At 29.4% G+C, this 25,721-nt stretch overlaps 1 protein-coding gene and 1 long non-coding RNA gene across 3 annotated transcripts; one reads left to right on the top strand and one right to left on the bottom strand.

The window, feature by feature from the left end:
- The first annotated feature begins 3,863 nt into the window (after positions 1-3,863).
- LOC107447216 (uncharacterized) lies at positions 3,864-17,199 on the top strand. Its single transcript, XM_016062081.4, has 3 exons — positions 3,864-4,092; positions 9,286-9,450; positions 12,548-17,199. The coding sequence occupies exons 1-3, from the start codon at positions 4,029-4,031 to the stop codon at positions 12,742-12,744; spliced, it is 426 nt and encodes a 141-aa protein (XP_015917567.1). The 5' UTR covers positions 3,864-4,028; the 3' UTR covers positions 12,745-17,199.
- Positions 17,200-19,181: 1,982 nt separating this feature from the next.
- LOC107453259 (uncharacterized) lies at positions 19,182-25,094 on the bottom strand. Of its 2 annotated transcripts, none has more exons than XR_006225940.3 (3): positions 25,002-25,094; positions 21,706-21,801; positions 19,182-19,325 (listed from the first exon to the last, which is right to left on the bottom strand). It is a non-coding gene; the product is annotated as an uncharacterized LOC107453259 (long non-coding RNA). The 2 variants fall into 2 exon arrangements; XR_006225939.3 differs by lacking the exon at positions 19,182-19,325 and adding an exon at positions 19,855-20,087.
- Positions 25,095-25,721: the final 627 nt, after the last annotated feature.

A 25,721-nucleotide genomic window follows, 5' to 3' on the forward strand; every position in this document is an offset into this window, starting at 1 on the left:
GGAAATCTGAAGATTAGTGGACAATTAAAGTGTTCCTGTCCTGCAATTTTGTCTTAAATTCCTATTTTATATATTATATAGCTACAATGCTTAAGAAAAAAAAACTAAAATGCTAAATACATGAAAAGAACACGAAAACGAATTAATTTTTTATGGTATCAATTTCTATTTCTATATAATTTTTTATTGTATCAATTTCTATATCTATATCGCTACAAAAATTATCGTCTTCGCTTAAGAAAAAAAAAATAGAGCGTGTAAAGAAGAAGAAAAACTTATTATAACAATTATGAACAGCGACAAATATATCAAAGCGAAGCGTTCTATTTACGTATCGAATATGTTGCCACATCTTTAATACAAAAGTTAAACTTTTCTCCACTTTGATAAATGTAAACTAATGCGAACCTTACAATTAAATTATTAATTCCTTCGTATATTATTGGTTTAAGTTGTCGAAAATTAATATTTCAATTGTAAGGTTCGCATTAGCATACATTAGCTCTTTGAAGCAAAAATAGATGATGAGTCGGCCTGTCTAATTCAGGGGTTCTAGTTTTTTGAATATGGCTCTTTGAAGACGATTGTTACGTCAAGCGCTCAGGTATTATAATTTTGATCTAGTTGCGCTTGTATAATTTCGATCTAGTTGCGCTTTCTACGCATTTTGTTAACATCGTTTGGTTTGTTATTTCTAAGTTAACTTTCAAAAAATTGGCTGGCAACAGCCAATTTTTTGAAAGCAACGAAAAAGCATAGATTTTCTTACAAAATGACTTATAACTAAAAAACTAATCCAAATTTTTGAAAAAGAAAAAAAATACTTCTTCATTATGTCAAAACACAATTATGTGCCGAGTTTCGTGCCTGGGCGAGACTTCTGGGGCGATATATTGTGATTACAGACACACACACACACACACACACACACACACACACACACAGCCGCTTTTATTATTATGTATAGATGTATAGATAAGATTGGCAGATTACAAAACATGAAAACAGAAGCGCAAATGGAACCAAAAGCGCAAATAGAGGGTCCTTGTTTTATAGCGCGTTTTATCTGCAGTACTTAAGCGCGTTTGATTAGTTAGTTACAAAGGTTTGGCCTGAAAATGGGTGTGTGTAAGGTAATAATATTATACTGGATAATTATAAGCTTATAATTAATAAGGTTGTTATTTAATTAAGCAATTAAAACAAATAGAGAGAGAGAGAGAGCGAAACATGATTTTCCTGTTTTACACAGAGTTTTAGCCACGAATTTGCACAAATTTCAGTTTGTCCTGGGAGTTGCGGCTGCCTGTGCGCAATGCTAATCTCCTTGCCACGATCGTGCATATGCATTATGACCACGATCGTCGTGCATTATGACCACGATCGTTGGTCATAAAATTGCGCAGTCTTAATGTGGAGAAAGAAAAAAAAAATTACTTTAAAAATGAGACCTAAATTGAATTTTCAAAGATTTTAAGATTCAAAAATGCACATTATAAATTGAAATGTATTATCACGATTTTCTTATCACTTTCTACTTGGCATAGAAATGGTTGCTTAAATTTCAATTAGTAATTTTTTTAATCGCTTTCCGCAGGCTATAGCCTGTTAAGCACATTATAATGTGCTTAAATTCTACTTCTAATCTTTTTAATCGTTTCTCATTAGCTTGGGTCTTTAAATTTCTAAGTAAAATTTTTAATCGTTTACGATTAGCTAGGGTACTTTAATCAATTGAGATTTTATTGGATTTTATTAAAAATCATTTTGTAATTTTTAATTATTTTACTAGGGTGCATAAATTCCAATTCGTGATTTTTAATCATTTCCAATTAGGTATGATGCTTAGATTCCAATTGGGATATTTTATTGCTTCTGATTAGCTAGAGGGCTTGAATTCTAATTTGAGTGTAGTAGAGCTATTTCCCAAGCTCAGAACATTTCTTAATTGATTTTTTTACAGTGGGAAAAATATTCCATGATCATCATTCACCTTCAGATCGATGTGTTTGCCTTAAAAGTTAAGGCGGTCCATGCACAATGCTAACCTCATTGCCGCAATCACGCAGTTGGTCATGGAACCTCCATGACCGTCTGGCTAACAGTGGGCTGTTTTAATTATTCCACAATGACACAATTCTTCCATTCATCCTCTATAATTAACCATCATCTTTAAGCATCTTATCCATAATTACTGATTCTTTGACTATATTTAAATAATTTTAAATTTGCGTACTTTTACAAACTGTTTCTGGATGTATATTCAAACTATTGAAATATGCTGGTCAAATATCGGTATTGCAACTGGTGAATTTATTACTACCAAATTGACGCAGGCAAAAGATGCGTCAAAAACATGTTCGCAAATTGTTTAACGGTACACTGTTGTTTTACCGTAAAAGATGCGTTTGTATAATATGCAATCCTTTTTGGTTTGGTACGCAAATTCTGGGTTTGTATGATATTCTGGGGGCTGAAGCCAAGCCGATGGTTCAGGAGGAGCAGAGGTAAGGAAGAAGGTCAAGATATGAAACCACTTTATCTTCTCCTCAGATGGCACATTCGAATGTTGCAATTTCGAATTATTTGTAGTTGTAGTTGTTTATTTACGTTGCAATGCAGCTACACAATGGGGTATCGGCGATGGTCTAGGAAACATCCCTGAGGATGATCCGAAGACATGCAATCACAATTTTGATCCTCTGCAGAGGAGATGGCACCTCCAGTTCGGTAGCCTGACGACCTGCTCACGAAGTAGAGCACTTTACTATGGAACAGTTTAACGAGGACCAAAACTGCACACCCTTGGTCCCTTAGTAGCCTGGTGAAAGTGGTCACTCTAACCGCAGCCGGTGAGGCTTGACTAGGGTGTTCTACTGAGAACTATTATGTCTCATGATCAGTCCACTGTGGGAGTGACTGTATGGATAGTGTTCTCAATATAAATGTAAACAACAGCAATCTACAGCTCTTAACCTGCTCTACTTCCGGTTAGAAAGTATACAGCTGTTTACTACTGCTTATTCTGCAAGGCGATATTTTTAAGCAGATAATTTGTTTTTACTTAGGGAAGTAAATTATATAATTTCTGAGTTCAGATTTGATGTACTTCATAAGATATGATAGCTATAAAGTAATTCTGGGAAGTTTGCAGAGAAAATTTGATTTAGTTATTTATAAATGTTTTGCTGAAAAAGTGACATGGCTGCTAGATTTAGAAAGAACTCGCTTTTTCGGCAGTCCTGTTTTGGCCTCTTTTTACTTGCGTATTACTGTTTGTTCTTGTTGCATGTCCAGCACCATTATACGTTAGTGTTATAATATTGTTCGAGTATCGAGATTAGGTTCGTTTTACAAATTATCATTTAGGTATAAATTTCGAAGCTGCTATATTGTTGAAAGGGGGAAAGAATTGTTTTATAACGATTCTTTTTTTTTTCTTTTTCTTTCTTCAAATGATGATTCTTGCGTCTTGAAATGACAGGTCTTCAAATAACAATTCTTTTTTAAACAGAAATCATAAATCAAGTAGCAAATACTCGGATAGAAGAAATACTAGTCAAGTTCGTTCACGCTGTGAACCATATGATTTCAAAATACACCGGAAACAATAACTCGGAACTATAGACCTTAAAGAGCTTGTAGCGCTTCCTAGTGCAGAAACCATCCATTTTATAGTCAAATTCTCTTTCTCTAAACTGAATTAAAAAACTGAAATTTATTAGAAATATTACGAAAAGTAATTAGGATTTAGTTAGATTGAATACAAACAAATTAATAATAAGAAATAATAACTCTTAAAAACTAAATGTATTGGAGATTCCATCGATAATATATCGTATCGATTTAATGTTGCTTCATTTTTGTTAATAAATTTTCTGTTAGAGGTCGCGTCTATGAAGGACTTTTGCAATGCAGTAAATGTGTGTCTCTTGTTTTGAGTACTGAGAAACTACAGTTTTTCATTTTTAACCCAGTTCTTGTTTCTAAAAATAAATTGTTTGTACTTTTAATTAATTATATTAAAAATGTATAGCTATTGCAATATCTTGTTAACTGTAGGGATCTTTATACTCACACAGATCTCTTTAGGTAAGAAATGAAAATGTATATTACATATTTTTAAATAATTCACTTTACGTATATTAAACATTCAATATTGCCGGTTCATGTCTTGAAGCAACATTTTTTAAATAAGTTTAGCTTTTTCGCGTTATTAAACATGTTTTATTTTTCACTTCAAACTTAAATTCAAATAAATATAAATTTTCTTGCTTTCCTCTTTTCAGTCCTTAAACATTTTTGTGGGAATTTACTTGTTTACTGAAATTGATATCGCTAGATTATTTATTATTATTTTTTTTTGTAGCATGTTTGAAATGGAATTTAAAAAATAATGCATTTATGGCAAGTTGACTTCTCATTATATCTTTCATTGATAACTAGTGAATATCTGAAAGCTACTATATTTCGTTTACTTTATTTTTTACAATTATATTCTATATTTTTTGTATTCTATTATGTATAAAATTTAAAGGAATTCGTATGTATTTACATAAATTACATACTTTATGAATCACATTCCTTTCATTAGTTATTAAAGATTAGTGTATTGGTTCAGTGATATTTCATCCTTTTAATTGAGTAAATTAGTCCTTATTTTACTCTCCACAGAAATTACGCTGATCGAAATTTTGATACTTTCTATTGAAGCTATTGTATGCAGTGCCACTTATACATATTTCCAGCAGAAAAGTTGGGCTAGTTAAGAATTCAAAAGATAATTAGAATCTATGAAAATACTACACTATTTTTCTTGTATTTTTAAAATCCAGTCTTGTTTTATGTATAATGAAAGTTTTACTGTACTCTAAAAAAAAATTGTTTATTTAAATAAAATTACTAATCACACATTTCAGATTATTAATAATGATTTTAATTTTATATTTTTTTAAATTTGCTTAAAGAGTCTTTTTCTATCCTCTTTTTTTATTTCAAAAAAGTTGTTAATGATACTTTTGACATTGTTAATTTTTAACTGAGACTATTGTGTGCAATACCACTTCTGAATCCTACTGACACAGATTTCTAAGTGAAGTACTGGGCTAGACATATTGATTAATCTACTTGGAGAAATCTATCAGATATTAATTTGTGTTATGTGGATATTTATGCTTCAACAGAAGAATTAAATCTATGCTTCAATCAAGCTTTTAATAATTAGTGTTCTGCAGTATCATCATTAGTAAATAAACAAATATGACACTAATTGAATTTATACCTACTATTTTTTTAAAAAATGAAATAGAAATGAAGGGAAAATTTTCCAAAAAATATGTCTTTTATGAAGAAAATATTTTATTGTCAGTCAATGCCAGGATAATAAAACAAAAATTATTTTAATGACATATAAAAGTTTCCTCTCAAATTGGACATAAATTGTTCTACAGGGTCTTAGATTGTTCTATGACAGATCTTTGAGCACTTTCTGCTTTATGTTGTGCTCCTTTTTTAAAATTGTGTGTCTTTTGCTTGTTTGATTTTTTTCTTCTCAAAAACAGGGATGAGATTTTTCCGCTATTTAGCTGATTTCCGCTTTTTTCACTGTTATCTCTTGAATTTCAGCTTTTTATCAAAAATTCAGATTTTTCTAAAAATTTCACTTTTTTTTATATGTATTCCGCTTTTTCAGAAAACTCACCCATTTTCAAAGAGAAACACAAAATTCAAACTACATAGCTACCAATCCTTTCTCATTTTTACTTATTTTAGCTATTTTCTCCCCTTTTACTCGCAGCAGATAAGATTTTCCGAATTTTTTACCCGCCCTCCAGATAGATCCGATTTTTGTAGTTCAAACGACGCTGTTTCTGACAAGCCATCTAGAGGTCCCAAGCCTGGAGTCTGCCAATATCTCGATTCTTATTCACACGATTTTAATATCAAACATAGCTTTTCATATTTGCGTGTTGAGATTCTTATTCACGCGATTTGAATATTGTACGTCTTGCTTCGTATTTACGCCTTTTTAAAAACCTATGAAGCGATTCGTATTCCCGCAAGTTTAAAATTCAATGTCTTGATTTGCTCATGCTGTTTATAATATCAAACATTGATTTTCATTTATACGTGATTTTAAATAAGGCATTGGGATTCGCATTCACGCATTCTAAAAATTATGCATCATAATTCTTATTTATGCAATCTAAAAATTACGCATCATGATTCGTATTTACGCGATCTAAAAATTATGAATCGGGATTTGTATTTACGCGTTTTAAAAATTCTATATCCCAGTTTGTATTTTCTCATTTTCAAAATCGTATATCTAGTTTCATATTCATGTGATTTCAAAATCCATAATTGTTATTCATATTCACACAGTTTTAAGATCAACTCTCGCGATTCTTGTAAGAAGTAAATTTTTTTTAAAAATTAGTTACTATAAAAGTGATTGTTTTTCTAACGACGATTATTAGTATGTATATGTAAGTGTTACAACATCAGAGAAACTGGAAGGGAATATATTCAAAACTTACATTCTGTGCTTGCAAAGAAGAAAAAATAGGATTTGTCACAAGATGTTTGAAAATGGACTAACGACTAAATATAGCGAACATAAAAGATATAGGAAACAAAAGCAATAACTTAAAAAGGGATTCAATTTAATTTTTTTTTTGTTGGAAAAGAGTTAATAGTTAAAAGAGTTAACTCATCATCAAAATTTTATTTGTAATTGCTGTTATTTATGCTATAAAATGCAAAATTCTTATCAAATAAAAAACAATTATCTAAACAGTTGCTGATTGTCATGTAATTTTTCAAACTAAAATACCAATTTTTGTATGTTAAGGAGTTAACTATATATTTCTACTTCACTGCTATTGATATGTTTCAAAGGGCTGTAGTTAGATTAAACTATAACATGAACATAATGATTTGGTCCATTGTTAAAGTTTTTTTTTCCCAATATAATTTAAAAAGTAATATTACTGATATATTTGCTATAAATCGCATAACAGTATTTATTAAAAGAAATGAAATATTAATGTATATTCTCAGTAGTTTTAATTTGCTAAACCAAGTAGTTTTTCAAGTAATATGTGAACTGAGGAAAAATATAATTTCCAGCTTTATTTTTTCAATTGGTAATTTTTATTTTCACTAAATGTTAAGTATCAATGTAGTCGTTTTTATAATAATAGATTAGTACGCAATTGTATGTCAACACATTATTTATTACCTTAAACTGTCTGGAATTTATTATTAAAGGGCTGCGCTTGCGTAAAATTTACTATCGTGGAAATTCAGCTTTTTTGCCTTTTGGCTAATCTCATCCCTGCAAAAAAAGCTTAAAAGAGGCTGATTTATTTCTTAAAAAATATATATTTTAAATTTTATGATAGTAAAGTTTTAAATATTATACAACACTGACTTAATTTCAATAAGTTTAAAATTTTTGAAAGTAAACTCTAGTTTTCTTTCACAAGTAAATCTTTCTCAGTTTGTATGGGTTGCTTATAAGAATGAATGAATTAATTGTAAAATCAACAAGTTTTCTTTTTTTTTTTTTTTTTTGTAAAATAAATGTTAATTGTAGATGAATGATTAATATAATTGAATTCCTATTGCTTAATTCATTGTCATCAAAAATGCGTAATGGCAAAGTTTAAGCCTATCCATGTAAAGGTAGATTAAGACATTTGAGGCACTGACCTGGTTGTCCATTTACAGTCTACTAGATGGTGCCATGGGTGATCCACGCAGTCTGAACTATCAAGGCACTGGTCTAAGTAATAGTTCAATGCAGGGTTGGGTTTTTGCCGTCAAAAACTGGTTTTTGACGTGACAGTGGTAAAAACTGTCAAAAACCTACTGTTTTGTAAATTTATGGCATATAGAAGACAATATATTATTTTAACATAATTGCCTTTATAAATGAATGTTGTAAATGATTGCTATTGATTTTGCAACTATATATATGTATTCTTATAGAAGGATATACATTCATACAGAAATATTGTAATATACTTATTGAAAATAGTGATCCTTACTTTTATCATTATAGCTTGATTTGCAAAGGATTAAAAATTTTGCACTTCCTAATTGTTAGAAATAAAGAAACAAACAAAAAAGCTTGGAACTATTAATAAATTCAAGAACTAAAAAGAATTTAAAATTTGGCATTTCTTAAATATTAGAAATAAGAAATATACAAATAATACATAATAATTAAATATACAAATAAATTGAATAATTAAATATACAAATCTTTCAATCTTGACATTCTTCAATAATGTAATATGCCAAACAAAATGATGTTTGGAAATGTTGAAAATTTTGTTCAGTATCCTAATATTTTACTTCAAATAGTATGTTTTGATATGTTGGGAAAATGCAAGAATCTGTTCTTAAATATCTTTTAACCATTTTGTTTCTAATTTTATTGCCCAAAAATAAATGAATTTTAAATTATAAGCAGTTAAACTCGAATAAAAATACAGTTTTACCAAAACTATGGGTTTTTGACAGTTTTAGACGTTTTTGACAGAGGGTTTTTTGACATGACGGTAAAAACATTCATGTGTCAAAAACTTGCCAACCCTGGTTCAATGCATATAAAAAGATTCTTTATTTCAAATATATCTTTTCTAGATTTTATATATTGTTTTTTAACATCAGTATTTCACTTTTTAAAATTGTTTCTTTTGTTTTTCTGACTATCAGTAATTTTTATTTCAAATCGTTATTAATTTTTAAAAAAATCCTAAGTTAGGCCTCGTTCACTGTCAGTTAATCAGGCTCTCAAAATATGTTTTGCCCTAGGTGTCAAGTTCCATAATTTGTACTTTGTGTCAAGTGTTAGAGAACAAACTGATTTCAATTTTGTATTTTTTAATTGAATCTATAACTTTAAATTGTTTAGCTATATTATCTTAACTTGTTTCCTGTTCTTTAAAAATGCAATAAAAAATAAAAGCATTTTTTTTTGCACAAATTTTAAAAAATAACCATCAGTTTAAAAGATGAGTGATAATATGCTTCAAATAATACCATATCTAATAATATTTTAATATAACACATTGATCAAGTGATATTTCAATTTAATACAAAAGATTATGAAGATAGAAGTTCTTTACTTTTTTGAGAAATTGAGTTAATGGTGTGTAATATATTTTCATTAAGTATCCTGAGTAATTTTTACTTTGATTTAAAGTTTTGTTGAACCTGCTTCTGTGAAACTGTTATTTATAATTTGGTTAAAACTCTTTCCTATTTTCTTAGGCACTAGTATAGAATGTTATAATTGCCGTTCCGACGTTGATAGTAATTGTGCTGCTGAACATCCTGATCCAAAATTCTTGACTAATTGCAGTGCTCTTAAAGAAGGTCCTAAATATCAAGCTTGTCGTAGAATTGAGAATTTTGTGGACTTCACAGTTGTTGGGCGTAAGAATTTATTATGTGCTTATAAATTTATTGTAATATAGTAGATTGTTACTTTTATGATTACTTAATGCTTGGTGAAATTAATCTCTTTATGTAGAAAGGGCTCTAGGTTATACACCATAAACATAATTTATTTCAAATTTTACACATTGATAGGAAAATTAGAAAATAGTTAGTTTTTCAGCTTTCTTGGAAAGTAGTTAACAGAACTAAAACCTTTTTTGCATACTAAGATTCAATTATTTAAACTATTTTCTGATTATTTCATATTGTCAAAAATTAACATGTAAAGGCATTTTGTCATTGGCATTTTATAAATTCATTCATTTCACTTGTGTTTTGGAAAATAAAACTAAAATCAATAGATTTTAGTTTTGACATTTTTCAAATACTTTTTACATGAAGTTAGGATTAACAAATCTCTTTTACAAATGCTTAGTAAAATTCTTTAGCTGTTTCTATGACTTTAACTCTAAGTATAAACAATTTACTTTGCCTTTAAGTAAATCTTAGTTGAGCATTTCAGGAATAATTACATAAGTTAATAAAAATTAAAAGTTATTTCAAAAGTAATTTGTATATAGTTCAACATTATTATAAAATCTAGAATATCATAGAATATTTGGCAACAGAAATTTTTTTATGGTATGGAATAGAAAAACTAGCTGATAGCATAAATAGTTTTAGCCATTAAATATGCATTTAATTTTAACATAATATTATAGTCTGTATCAAAAAAACGTTTAATGTGGAAAACAGTTGAAAATAGTATAGGTAGTGTAAAAATAATTTAAACTAAACTTGTGAACATTTTCAAGTACATAAATCAGTAGTTGATTTGTTTTAAAATCTCAGAAAGAAAATTATTGAATGTTAAATATAAATTAAAAAGCTTATTGAACATGAGACAACTAAAGCTCTTTAAGTAACGAAAAAAATAAGAAGAATAACAGTAAGTTTGTGGCGTAACTACCACTACGAATATTAAACATCAATTCACTGGTATATAAGACATGCTAACTTGATTCAATCACGAGGTACCTTTTGATAGCTGAAGGTTGGCATGATTGATAACTCTGCCCCCACATTGGTGACTCGGACGTGATTTGAACATGCGGTAACGCCCACTTCAATCTGGTAACGCCTACTTCGATGGATAGTCCACATTAAACAGTTGACTTGCTATTTGTGACTATGACATTATCCACCTCCTCACGCTGTTGCTGCTCAGTCTCGTCTCAATCATCAGGGTTTTCATTGCAGAAAAAAAATGGGTGAGAATTTCTCACCCTTTCTCAAATACAGGGTGAGATTTCAAAAAGTTAAGTGAGATATCTAAAAACTAAAAAAAAGAAGAAAAAAAACACTAAGAGACTTGAAAAAAAAATCATTTCTTCAATTATAATACATTTTTAACATCTTCTAATTTTTAAAGCACTGAATATTTTTTTTTGCATCATCATATGGAAAATGTTTTTTATCAGCTATTCTCATTAGGTTGCTCAAATGCGTGTTTGTTTCATTTTGATCGCTTCTACCCACATTTGTTTCATTTTCATTTATCCGTTTCGGAGTAGAAGATATTGCCTTTACAAGGTATTTGTCCATCTTACATGGAGAAACCTTACCTACGGTAAACACATGGTTGCAGAGAAATGCGTTCTGAAAGAGGTTCCGTGGTTCCGAGGGATGGTGTTTCGTTGTTCTTAAAGGTTCTGCACAATACTGGTAAATAGGGAAGCTAGATAATGGGGCAGATGTTGAAAATAATGAAAGATCCAGGAAGAAAAGTGAAACAGATTTCATTTTAAATGGGAAATTTTTTTCAAAATGCAAGAAATTTGCGAATTTTGAAATTATTTTATAGAATGCGCGAATTTCTCGCGGTAATCATTTTTTAATGCGAGAAAAGAAAAAAATATGCGAGATTCTCGCGTTCTCGCGCTGTAGTGAAAACACTGATCATACACAACGTCAGCCTGCATACACTCGACTGCTAAAGGCAACATAGGAGCGACTACTACCGTGAAGTTAATACACCTCTCACATTCAGCACTCAAAAACCCGGTGACCTTAAATCCAGCTCTCCCGGTCATTCACAAGTACAGCAACTAGGTATCTGTTCATCGAATTCTATCTCTGATAAAATTCTGGTGGGGGAGTATTGTGGCGTAACTACCACTATGAATATTAAACATCAATTCACTGGTATATAAGACATGCTAACTTGATTCAATCACGAGGTACCTTTTGATAGTTTTGATAGATAAAGGTTGGCATGGTCGATAACTCGGCCTCCACATTGGTGATATGGGTGAAAGAAGAAATCACCCCACATTGGTGATTTCTTCTTTCAGCTTTTTGAAAGGATTGTCTGCGTCAGGAGTTATAATGAGGTCCCTTACAACTGCGGCTACTTCAGGAGGAAGGTGGGCGAGGCAGTAGTTAAACTTTGTTTTGCTCTCTGTAATCGGCTTCGGTGTTGCAAGCTGGAGAGTTGCTTTGACCATATGGAACCATAGGTGTGGATCAGAGATATTGAAGAGGGGAATTTTAACTGCAGACGATTCCGCCATAGTTGCAGTTTCCTATTAATCCAAGAATAATACAAGAAGCAAAAACAGGAAAGATGAAAAATAAAAGTTGCTTGTACCATCGGACGTCCAGGTCACCATTGAAGTAAGCGAAGATAGCTCCTTTGTAATACAAATATTTTATTGAACATATTTACATTATATACAAGTTGGTTTGAATTACAAGAAACATCATCACAGCAGGTGATGGGAGAAATACTGGCAGGTTGCCATATGCGTGCTTGCTGGCATTTATACAATTTATATTATTATCCATGAATTTCCAAGTTAAGACATACTTTCACTCTTGGGGTGCTCTCTCTTCTCAAACAAAAGTTGCACCTTCCAAACTTAATTTGCAAAAGGCCAATGACTGGCGAGCTTGGCTTGTCCAAATGCCATTTGAAGCAACAACAGGTTATCTAGTATTTTTAGTTTGTTGGTGAAAAGGGAAAAAAATGTTTTATTTATTACTGTGGCTAAATGTAATAAATAATTATGTTAAAGGCTTTTTATTATTGCAGAGGAACCAACTAAACGTGTTATTCGACAATGTGCTGCTGATGTAGACAAAGAAAGGCCATGCTATTATCGTGCTGGTTTTGGAGGCAGATCCAATGTGTGTGATTGTTTTCAAAACAAATGCAATTACGCTTCTACCATCATCAATTCAGTCCTTGTCACTGCAATATGTGCATTTGCTGCTTTCATATTTCTGTGATATTTTTAAGTCAAAGCATTTGTAGGTATCCTAAGTCATATTGAAACACAAATGTTATAACAACCCATATTATGAGAAAACCACATGTCTATTTTATACCACGAAAGAGAAATTATAGGAAAAAACAAATGCTTGTTTTTTGTTTACCTATCATTGTTTGAAAACGAGGTTTATGTTCTGTTTTCTCTCTGTGGAAATTATGTTTTATGTGATATGTTAATACTATGCAAATATCATGATATGTTGAGTAATTTGTTAAAGCTATGCTGGATTTTGAGGAAAATTTGAGTGTTTCTTTTATTAGTATTCTTATTTTTATTTATTCCTGTTTAAATACAAAATATATTTATCATGACCTGCTCATCAATCATAAAAAAAATTTCTTTATTAGATGAGTAATATGATTGTAAATATGTTTGAAAGTTTTTAAAATGTAAAAGAAATTTAAATAACATACTCATTTCCTGCCATTAATCCTACTACAAACATATATTTACAAGTTTTATGTGAAATATTAAAAGTATAACTAGTTTTCACATGTTAAAATTTTTTGTTTTAACTCATTCAAAATTTCCTATATAAATTTTTTTACTGTTATTGCTAGTAAAAATTTTTATTGCTGTATATAATAACTTCTGTAAGTATTATGTTATTACATATATTTTGCTTTTAATGAAAGCAGAAACTGAATGAAAAATTATATAAAATTCACATTTGGGAAAAATTTATAGAATCGTTTAAAGTGTTAATTTCGTTTATCGTTCATTCATTGAGCTATTAATACTTAAATATTCATTACGGATTGTACAATCAAAAGGGTACTTAATATTTTTTTTTTCCCTTTAAAGTTGTTGTGGTTTTCAATATTTTTTTAATTTTAACTTTTCGTGAATTTATTTAATCACTAGTTAAATTTTTTTGTTTGTTTTTCGTGTAAGAACTTAAGTTACACCACATAGCATAAAATAAAAGTTAATTGTCATCAGAGAATAAACTGCACCCATTAGAAAGTAAATTGTTTTGTACACTTTTAGAGTCATGTTACTTTTTCCCAGGAATAAAATTGTGATTATCAAATGTATTTAATTATCTTTTTTTTATGTATGTTATATTTTTTCATTGACATAATTTTTCTGTTTTATATTAGATGTCCTTAATATTTTGGTGTAATTTATTTTTCTAAAACACTTTGTTTTACTTTAATTATTAGTTTTATTTGTTTTAAAAGAAATTACTAGCATTGAAATTGAATTCTTAAATTACTTGAGCTTATGTTTGTTAAATTAGTTTTATTTCTAAGCTTTAAGTTGTTACCTAAGCTTAGAAAACATGAAATTAGTTTATTAATAACTCCATGACATGTTATTGAGTTTCTAATTGTTAATTTTTTATAGCAATTGCATTGTGATTTATTTTATTATTATTTTTTTTTATATACAGTTTATTCATATTTGATTGTTTTTTTATTTTTTATGTTTCAATCTCAATCTATTCAAAATGTTTTGATTATTACTGATACACAATGTACTGATTTGAAAATTTTTTTTATTATTTTATTTTTTGATCGACTTTGTTAAGTTTGTCTAGTCTATTTTTTCTTGTATTCACATGGAAGTTAACTAAGTCTGTTCAAAGGCTTTTTTGTCACTGTTTGCACAATTTTTCAGAAAGGAAATAAAAACTAAATGCTTTAAGACTCTCTTTTGGAGTTATTGTTATTATGAACAGTTTTTTTTTCATCTTCATATTTATTATAACTTATGAAATAAAAGTTTATATTTAAAAATATGATAAATAATATTAAATGCCAAAATATTTAATTTGAGATTAAAATGTTTGTGTCAAGAGGCAATTTATTTGCTGTTACAAATAATTTGTTTCTGATCTAAGAATCCTTGAAGACATTTACTTAATGTATGTTTTAGTATTATATTTCAAACTTTTATATTTGTTCATTTTTTAGGATGTTTTTTAGTCTTATAGACTTGAAAATGTTTATCTTATTTATATCAATGTTGAGGGCATTCATTTGAATATATTAATTTTTATAAGATTGTTTTATTAATATTTTTTTTTTTTTTAACTTTCTTTTCAATTTTTATTTTTTTAATAATTAGACTTAAACTTTTAGATATTTACTCTTCCACTGTTGCATGTAGATTTAGTATGATTATTCTAAGAATTACTCTATACGTTTAGGATTCAATAGACTTTCAATCACAAACTACTATAAATGCATAAGCTAAATTAAGATTTTTTCTTAATATTCTAGGCTATGTAATGTAAATATTCATTCCGATATTTGCCTAATGTTGTGAGTGAAAGCAATAGTTTTGCTTGTACTATCTATGACTTACTAGTATGGTTTTTTCAGTTATATGTTCATTATTAAGAAAAAAATTGAATAAAAAGTTTAAATGCTTTTTACAGAGGTATTTTTCCTCCAAATATCTTAGTCATTTTGTTAATTTCTTTTGAGATTTTTCATTTTTGGGGCCAACTGACTTCAATCAAAGCATTTCACATTCCACCAAGTTATTTGTACCGATATTGTTTTTTATTATTATAAATGTATAACATCATCAGAGTGTATAAGAATCTCTTGTAATTTTATACTCTTGATTCAATATAGTCTTTCAACTATGTGTTATTACAATATTTCAAAGTATGAAAAAATATTTTAAATCCATTGGGGAAAAAAAATATTTGCAAAATCTGAGGAATATCTGATGAGTATTTCATACTTAAAATTCATAAAGTTATAACACTTTTTATGTTCTTTAGCTTTTTGTTTTTATAGAATAGGCTATTGCCATTATTCATTTATATTAATCATATTTAAGTAAATTTTGAATTTTGTACAAATATGTCTGATTAGGAATTATCTATTTATGATTAGGTTTTATCAAATTTACATTGTCTCTCAATATATGACTCATAATTGTTTTATTTCTGAGTATTAATTGTCTCATAATTGTTCTACCAATGAAGATCAAACCTTATATTTTCAGTATAGCTCTAAAATCTATAAAAATTTGATGCTTCAGATCAGTAAAAAGATGATGCTTAAGAAAAGTCTGCTTTTAGTTCACTAAAGCATGCCATTATCGACTTTAAAACTTTTTTTTCCCAATTTATTTATTGTAAGTTAGTTATTGTGACTAATTTACTATATTTTGAGAATGCCAGTAGAGTTAAATTATAAATTGGGAGTTGCCAATGAAATAACTTAAAAATAAAGTAATAGCAGAGATAAAAAGAGTTTAAAAAAAAAGCTGAAAGTTCATACTTTCATTGAATTTTTGCAAATTTAATTGCATTTTGGCTAATTATTAGCATTAATGCCTATTTTTATTGACATGTTCTTTGCCCATCTGAAACATGGATCATTAGCTAGAGATGAGCCTTGTATAATAGACAAGCTTGGTCCCCAAGTCTGGTTTAATATTTTACTTTAAGTCCAAACTTGCTGAAGTCTAAGATTCCATAAATCGGGCAAATTTCAAAATTAGCAGAATTGTAAAAAGGACCAATATTTAATTTTTGAGATTATTTGAAGATCAAGATATATATTTTATTTTGTTTGAAAGTTATAAGAAAGTAAATAATAACCATTTGTCTCATCTTTTATATGTATTTCTAAAGATTGTGTTCTTAGTTATGTTTGACTAGTAAACCTCTATGCACAACAAAAGCTTTAATCTCTGAATCATTAATCCACTATGATTTAGTAGTTATTGTGTTTTTAAAAATAAATAATATTAAACTATGTGCTCAAAATTATTTATTGCAATGATATTGCATAAATTAAAAGTACTATATTGATAATTTTTTATTTATCAGTAAACATTAATCATTTAAAATACATTACATAGTATGTTGTCTTATTTTCTTTCATCAAAATTTTGCTAATTGTCAAAAGTTAATTGTATTAACACATAGTTCTAAGTTCAAAACTTAAAATAAGAAACATGCTTGAATATTTAAAAGTTATTTATTTCAAAATTTTGATTTATTGCTATTGTGTGACAATTTAGTAAATAACGTTACATAACAGCTGCATATTGAAGTTTCATTAATATTTTTTTTTTATTGTCTAAAATTTACTTAAATTTTGATGAACATATGTAAGAGTTTTTGCAATTTGTACATCATAACTAGTGTGTTTTTTTTTTTTTGTTTTTTTTTTAATTCTCATGTGATGTAGAGAATGTAGACATATAGGATGTAGTGCATTTAACATAGGTAAATGTTTGTTTAAATGTTCAACAGTATGACTGCCTAAAATCCAAGTTTGTTCTGCTTCTTCTGTTATGTCTCATAGCACTTATTTGTACATTTTTGCAGGTATAACTAGAAACAGATATGTTTGTAGAAAACCTAAGTTTGTAAATAATGTTAAAAACATGTTAATGTAATGCAAAAATGATTAGTAATAAAGTTATAATGTCAAAACGGTGTGCTTCTTTAACTAGTGTTAATTTTTATGATAATTATAGTAATGATTTCTTCTTACTTATGAACGCTAATTTTAACTCTTAATGGACGCACTACCATCTAAGCGGCATAGCATTATGCCGCTTCAAATGTTGCGTACATGGCGGCAAAAATCAATAATTTATTTTCTACTTTCCAATTAACTTAATTCTAAGTAACATTATGAATAATTGTACTTGATCTTGTGACGTGGTAGTGGGAAGTAAATTTAAAATATTCCTCAACCGTTAAGGATTAATATTGAATGAATGCTTTATACAAAGGGGCCAATAATTACGATTTCGTTGTCAAATTTACGGTCACAGTTAGGTTAGTAAAAAGTACGGTTTTTGAAAATTTTCGTAATCTGTTAAAAACAAGTTTTTTTATTTAAAAAAAATCTAGACTGCCAAACTAATGAAATTTTTTTGTGCGCAGACATTTGAATATTCGGGGGGGGGGGGAATTATCGTTTAATTGGTATTTCTTTTCATCCGTTTCGTTTCATTTTTTAATTAATAATAGCCGCATACAAAATATTAACAATCCGACTATACCTGAAATTAAATAGTAAATTTCGCCTTCAAATTTTCTTTGAATTTTGGTAAAACGTTATATGTATTATTGTGCAATATGCAAAAAAAAGAACATAAAATAACTTATGATTGATGATGAGATTTTCATTGCTTCGGGGGGGGGGGGGTGATCTCAAACATGCTTAGTAATTACTGCAGATGATATTTTAATTACAAAATCAGACACAAAAACGCACTTTTTTTTTCCTTCGATGTATTTGGATTTCTGACCTTTAAAGAGCGGTTCAAAGTTTGAACCCTTTAATATTAATTTTACGTATTTCGCCATATCTCGAGAATTTTTTAAGCGAATCGAAACTGTTTGCACGTAATTAAAAAGTTTGTTAACCCAAAGATATATAATTAAGTGCAAAAAATGTTTTTTATAACCTATTATTTTATTTAAATTCGAGTTGTAAAGTATACGAATTTTTACGTCATTATTGTTTGAATGTAATTTTGTAAGGCAGAATACGAAATTTGAACGAAATCGGTAGAATAGTTCAAGAGAAATCGAACTTTAAAGAAGTACATTTAAAATCTGGAACTATTCGATTAGTTTTGTATCTTGTCTTTTTTGATTTAATTCTTTAACATGTGAAAACTTGTTTTCCCTACAATTCATAATTTTTTCTACAATTATTAAATAAAATAATTCTTATTATTATTTGCATGGCACAACGAATTAAATAAACAAAATTTATAAATTTTTCGATTCATTTAAAAAAATTCTCGAGATATGGCGGAATACGCAAAAAGTGAACATTTGACAAAGGGTCCACACTTTGAACCACTCCTCTGATCAATCTATTGGGACCATATTTCCGATATCGCTACAACAATTTTAGGGTCAGAAATCCAAATCCGTGGGGCAAAAAGGTATGCTTATTCAGACAAAGTATATTTTTGAGTTTGATTCCGTAACAATAATTTAGAATATTTTGAACCCTCGAACCATTAAGATTGAGTCATAGTACTTGAGGATCCGTACATAAAAAAGAAATTTTTTTTTTTAAGTATTCTATTTTTATTAATTCTATTTTTTTTTTTTTTTTTTTTTTTTGCACTCTGTACTTTTGATAATGGATAGCTAGTTTGGAAAGTTGCCACCTCTATTTCTAAACGATGTTTTTTTTTCTTTTTCTTTAGATTTGGAATTTGAAAAGTTCGTTTATCATGTTTTGCAATTACGATTTTTAATTGCAATTTTTAAGAAAACCATAATGTTTGATAAAATGCTGAGTCTGACTTGAATATGACAAATATAACATTTAATTTGGAACAAAAAATATTAGTTTTTTTACATCATGTATGATTTAAGAATTTATTAAGTTGATTACTTTTTGGAATTCAATTAGTGTACTTTAAATATTAAGGAATTCAAAATTCAAAGAAAATTAAACTTTATTTAAAATCCTATTAATGTTCTAACACTTTGCAACAATCGGTTGTTAATGCACATCCAATATCAATTTCCATTTTGAGAAATTCCACTGAATATTGGTACACTGAGCAGACCACCTTCTATTCCTGTAGAAGAAAAAATTAACTGTGCTTAATACGCTTAAATTCAATTTAACGTGCATTAACTTAATGTGCTTAAATTTTATTTTAAGCTCATTAATTTTATATGATAATGCTAGGGGTCTGAAATATGACCGATGATTTAAAAAATCGTAGAAAACTGGAAGGAGATAGAATGTACAATTTGTTTTATTCTGCTTAGGGAACTAGACACTTTTTCTCATCAAGTTTCAATATTAGTTACAAAGTTCCTTAACAGATGGTTCTGGAACTAAGAAAATTAATGAAACATTCTTTTCAAATTAACCACCATTTGAAACAACATCGTAATGCAGTTTGATGTCAAAACAGACGGCGGTGTAAATATTTCGATCGCAAAGGTCTATCATGCAGCAGTAAACATTGATTTATTGTTCTTCCTATTAGCAACACAATCTATATTCCTACTTTGTAACTAATTTTGAAATTTGATGATAATAAATCTCTGGTTTTTAAGCACGTTGTAACAAACCCAATAAAATTTTATGAGAAAAAGTTCGATAAACTATTTTCTTGATTTATTTCGATAGAAAGAATTTATTTCGTTCATTACATTCTAAAATTTAAATTTTATTTCTTTGTACAAATGCAAAATTGAAAGAAAAATAAGTCACATTTTATTATGTTGTAACACATTGTCTCACTGCAACAATCTATTATAATCCAATAATATTTTTCATTGAGAAACTTTACTGAATATTGGTATTTCGATCAGAGGTCGTTTATAACCTGTAGAGAAAAAATTAACAAAATGTTTAATATAGTTGCATACAATTTTTGTTTTTTAATGTGCATTGTTTTAGCATGATTAAAGCTTTATTAGATTGTGGAAATTTCAAAACACATACTCAGATGTTAATAAAATTGACTTATACTTAAGTATTTAAATAAGTTTTCAATTTAAAAACATACTTTGTAAACAGCTTTCAGGTTTCCCTGACTCAGACTGGCCATTGATATAAAATTGTGAACGGTCTCTGGGCACCAGCTATTTATACTGGGCCCTCTTTAAAGATGACCTCATATCCAAATTAAAAAGTTTAAGATCATATTGTGGGGATTAATAAATCTACTATGTCAACCTTCATCTATCAAAAGGTACCTTGTGTTTGGAATCAAGTTAATATGCCTTATATACCAGTGATTTGGTATTTAATATTTGTAGTGGTAGTTACGCCACAATACTCCCCTTCCAGAATTCTATCTGTGATAGAATTCGATGAACGATTACCGCTAGTTTATATATTTGCTAGTTTATATACATGCTGTTTATATATTTATATCAATTTCGCTCATTAAATTTTTTCTTCATTTTTTTTTTGTTTATAGCATTTTGCTTATTATTTTGCATTTTTTTTTTCTTCTTCATTTTTCGTTTGTAGCATTTCGCTTAATTTTTTCTTCAATTTTTGTTTATAGCATTTCGCTCATTTTTTTCTTCCATATTGTTTAATATCGGTAGACTTTATTTACTTCACCGGATCTTTTTTTTTCTTTGAGCAGTTTATATTAAGCAAATCAACTGTTTAATGTGAACCCTCCATCATGTTAGCGAGTTTATATCCCGTCCGGGTCACCATTGTGGGGATTTATAAATCGACTATGTCAACCTTCATCTATCAAAAGGTACCTCGTGATAGAATCAAGTTAATATGCCTTATATACTAGTGAAATGGTATTTAATATTTGTAGTGGTAGTTACGCCACAATATCATTCTGTAAGCTTTTTATTCTAGTTCCAGAAAGTGGACTTAATAATTACATGGTTGCTGGATTTTGAATAAGTCGTTTTTTTGGCAGTCCTGATTTAGCCTCTTTTCATTTGTTTATTACTGTTTGTTCTTGTTGCAAACTGTGCACCATCTTACGTTAGTGTTAGTTAGCACCTTTAGAATTGTAAACACAAGTATTGTTAGCATTGTAAACACAAGTATTGTTAGCATTGTAAACACAAGTAATAAGTAATCAAATACCATGTTTGCAAGAATCTCAAAACACAATGATCACGTTATGAGCCAAATGGCTTTAAAATACACCAGAAACAGTAACCCGGAGGCGGTATGGAGCTTGCAGCTTTCCCTAGTGTAGAAAACACCATCCACCGAACTCTGAAAATGTTATCTAAAGAACTTATATGAGCCCCCATAGCCGAGGCTGGTATTACTAAATGTGTATAAAGTTTCTTACAAAATTGCAAAATGCCTCATTTATGAATGAACAAAAATTTTGGTATTAAATTTTTTTTTAAAAAACAGTACTTTGTTAGGAGCTTCCTTTTGTCTAAGTTATTATACAAAATTGGATATTATTAGAGATGAGATTAACTTAAAATGTATATGTTACGTACTTTTGTTGCCTCCACCATTTCTGCCTTCGTCACTTGTATCATCCTCATTACTGTATTCGTCACTTCTGTCTGCTCCACCACAACAAGCTGCGTAAGCTGAAATAGTGATTAAGGGTTTATATATATATATATATATATATATATATATATATATATATATATATATATATATATATATATATATATATATATATATATATATATATATATATATATATATATATATATAATATGTTTTTTTTTCCTTTCCTTCAAGGCTTTTTTCTCAAAAGCAGCAAGTAGGTCTTCTTGTGATTTAGTTAAGGACCATGTTTCGAATCCATAGTTCAGACAGGTATGTTTTGTATAGCATTAATTTTGTTCATTTCTTAATTAATTTGGACTTTAGAAATGTTCTTAAGCCGTGAAGGCATCAATTAGCTGCTATAGTCTCCTTATTTCTGGGCTTATATCGTTTGAGGCATTAATGTTTGAACAAGATAAATGAAATTGTCAACAAGTTCGAATTTCTAGTTTCTAAGAATTTGTAATTTGCAGGTGTTTTAATAATTGGCATGCATTTGGTCTTGTCTTCATTAACAGCTAGTTGCATCTTTTTTGAAGCATTCTTAAAAGCGGTAACTGCTTCCAACAAAGCTTTTTTCATTCGTGTGATGATTACCAAATCATCAGCATAAGCCAGGATTTTCACTGTTTTAGTGAATATTGTGACTCGGAGCCGTGATGGCCCAGGGGATAGAGCGTTCGCTTTCCAATGAAGTGAAAAGGGTTCGAATTCCAGTCTATACGAATTCCGCATTCGGCTTGCACCGACCACAGTGCTGACGTGAAATATCCTCAGTGGTAGAGGGATCATGGGTTAGAGTCCCCTTGCCGTCAGGATAACCGTGGGAGGTTCTCGTGGTCTTCCTCTCCATGTAACACAAATGCGGGTTACCTCCATCAAAAAGTCCTCCACGAAGGTAAATTTCACCCAATACTCGATCCAGGAGTTCCCTTGTCTTCTGGATAGGGTTCAAAATTACAAGGCTACGGAATTGAACATTAGTAGTCGTAAACCCATAAAATTGGGTCGGCTGTTCAACGACGGTTATGAAATTTTAAAATATTGTGACTCGAGTGTAGGACCGGAATCACGAATCACCCATTCCAGGGTCAAGTTGAAAATAAAACAGGCAAGAGCGTTGTCATGTCTCAAACCATTTACAATATCAAAAAAATCTGTGAGTTTGCCAAATAACTTTATACAGGAGAAAGTGAGAGTTAAAGTCGACTTAATAAGCCGCACAAGTTTATCTGGAATGCTTCTCAATAAGAGTTCTCAGTAGTAAATCGCGATTAATATAATCGTAGGCTAATTTAAAGTCAATAAAAAGATAATGCAATTCGATTCCATACCCTCTGGATTACTATGTCTTCAACCAGAGGGTTTAGTCTATTGAAGATGATAATCGAGAAAATTTTATAGATGTGATTAAGCAAACTAATACCTCGATAATTACAACAATTTATGGAATCTCCTTTTTTTTATGTTTTGGACATATAATGCTTCTGGTCCTGTCTGAAAGAAGCTTTTTATTGTTCTAAATCCATAAAATGAAATTATATTTCCCTTTTTTTTATACAGTGTTTTTCCTCTATACTTCAAGGTTTCCACAAGGATACGATCAAGAAAGCTGGAGCCTTATTTAGTTTCAAAGACTTGAGAGCTGATTTCACCTCTTCCAAAGAAGGTAATCGTACCTGGGTATCTGTTTGAAACAAATGAGAATCCCGACATGATAAGGTTGAACGGCTAGTATTAAGCAGAAAATTAAAATACTTCATCCATCTGTAGGATACATCGATAGGATTGCTGAGGATTATAATACTATGCAATCAATATATTTAACACATGCAAATCCAATTCGGGCAAATTAAAGCTAAACTTATTTGCTATAACTTACCAATTAATTTTATAAATCACCTTTTGTCCTAATATAAATATTAAGCTTAAATTTACTTATATTTACACTGTCCATAAACGCCTAAGTTTTAACCACCACTTATATTCATTTATGATGTACCATCATGCATCCTATAAGTTGGAAGGATGGACAAAATTATTCACATGGAGCAGAGCTCCTGGACGCAAAGTCACTTTAATATTTCCAAAAGACGAGTGCGCACTTTTTTCACATGTATCATATAGTTATCCTTTCATGTCATGTGATCTATAATATCCAGACTTCTTTAATAGAATTGACCCCGTAAGATGTAATCATACGACCGGATGAAGATGAATTAATATCTCAAAATATTCATTAATTTGAGTGGGAATTCGGCTTCATTAAGATATTTTACTGAGCAGTATGGACTCCTTTTATAAATAAATATTACATTTCTATTAAATTAAAGTTAATATATAAGCGAAGAGCTTAGTTTATTATGTGAAATATATTATTTAAAGCTCTCATCTGTTAGAAGGGCTAGTCTACAATTAAAGTATATTTCTTTTTAGGTTTAGTTTTAAAATCCATAATTCTATTAAGCTATTATTATTATTATTATTATTATTATATATATATATATATATATATATATATATATATACCGAAAAGCCATTACATTATGATTACCCTGCTAGTAACATGTAGGACCATCTTTCGCCCTCACAACTGTTAGCATCCGCCGTGGCATTGATTCCACAAGGTGCTGATAAGTAATCTGAGGTATCTGGTACCAAGCGCTCATCAACTGGTCCTGAAATTCCCTCACATTGCGAGGGGGTAGCGTGGCAGCACAAATTTGGTTTTCCAAGCAGGACCACAAATGCACTATTGGATTAAGGTCAGGTGAATTTGGGGGCCAAGACATGACTTGAAAATCACTGGAATGTTCTTCGACGATTCGACCCTTATGACATGGTGCATCAACCTTTTGGTAAACACCATCCCTCTCAGAAAAAACTGTTGCCATGAATGAGTGAACCTGGTCTGCAACTATGTTCAAGTAGCTTACAGACGTCAGGGATTGTTCTATGAGGATTATGGATCCTAATGTGACCCATAAAAACATTGTTCCTGGGTGAGAAACCATGAAAACCTGGGCGGGCCCATTGTTATAGATGGAGGGTGGTCATAATGGCTCTTCGGTGTGTATATTTTGAATAGTCCTAGTAGAATCGATTCATTACCTCTATTAGGGGACAACTATAGCTTAATAGTAACTAAAACTTTGAAAATTAAAATTATAATATGCACTAGTCTAATCTTTGAAATGTACTTTTATTTCGCATAGAATTAAACAATACATACCACTAGTAGTGAAGACGCACAGCATCAAAATCAAAAACATCAATTTACGAGGCGACATACTTGAAAATTTTCAATCCAATTTGAAAATACCCGATTGAAGATAATGAGATCTGAAATCTGCTTCCATTTTTATACTATCGGTCTACTCGTTAAAAATCCGTTACAATGTTTGCTCATTAAAAGTTTAATGATTTTATTACGGTCTATTAACATAGTTTCCCTAATGGTCGAAAGGGTATTTATTTATCTTTAATTCTATCTCTATTTCTAGATCGTTATCTTATGAAATAAGTGATTTCAAACTAGTTATTACGTCGTAACTATATTTATTGGACCTTTATTTATAGAATTTCGGGCGAATTTTCCTTTTCCTGGTTAAAATTGTACGCAAAAGTTCCTGTTTATCGAATAATAAAATTGACAGTTTTTGAGGACATTTAGTTTTTGTGCGAACAAAATTTCTGCTGCATTTTAACGTTTATGAAGATCGAAAAGAAAAAGTCTTTGCTTATTTATTAATGTTCCGTTCCTCCTCTATTTCATCGGATCCCAAATGGTTTACCGTGGAACCCTTGGGTTCCGTGGAAGAGTCACAGGAGTTATGAGAGTTAGGACTTTTTTTTAAATCAGTTATGATTTTATTTAGAAACTTCTAACTAAATTTGTATCGAATAAGTAATCCGTTATTTATTTAATATTTCCGTTATTTTTATGAAATTA

The sequence above is a fragment of the Parasteatoda tepidariorum genome, chromosome 7 (assembly GCF_982258835.1).
Source record: "Parasteatoda tepidariorum strain Cologne lab strain chromosome 7, Ptep-v5.0, whole genome shotgun sequence".
NCBI classification, from domain to species: Eukaryota; Metazoa; Arthropoda; class Arachnida; order Araneae; family Theridiidae; genus Parasteatoda; species Parasteatoda tepidariorum.

Excerpts from the sequence above, each read along its gene's own strand:
- LOC107447216 (XM_016062081.4), top strand. The coding sequence starts at position 4,029 with ATGTATAGCTATTGCAATATCTTGTTAACTGTAGGGATCTTTATACTC. Across the intron at positions 4,093-9,285 it reads ACTCACACAGATCTCTTTAG|GCACTAGTATAGAATGTTAT; the intron begins GTAAGAAATGAA and ends CTATTTTCTTAG. Across the intron at positions 9,451-12,547 it reads GGACTTCACAGTTGTTGGGC|AGGAACCAACTAAACGTGTT; the intron begins GTAAGAATTTAT and ends TTATTATTGCAG.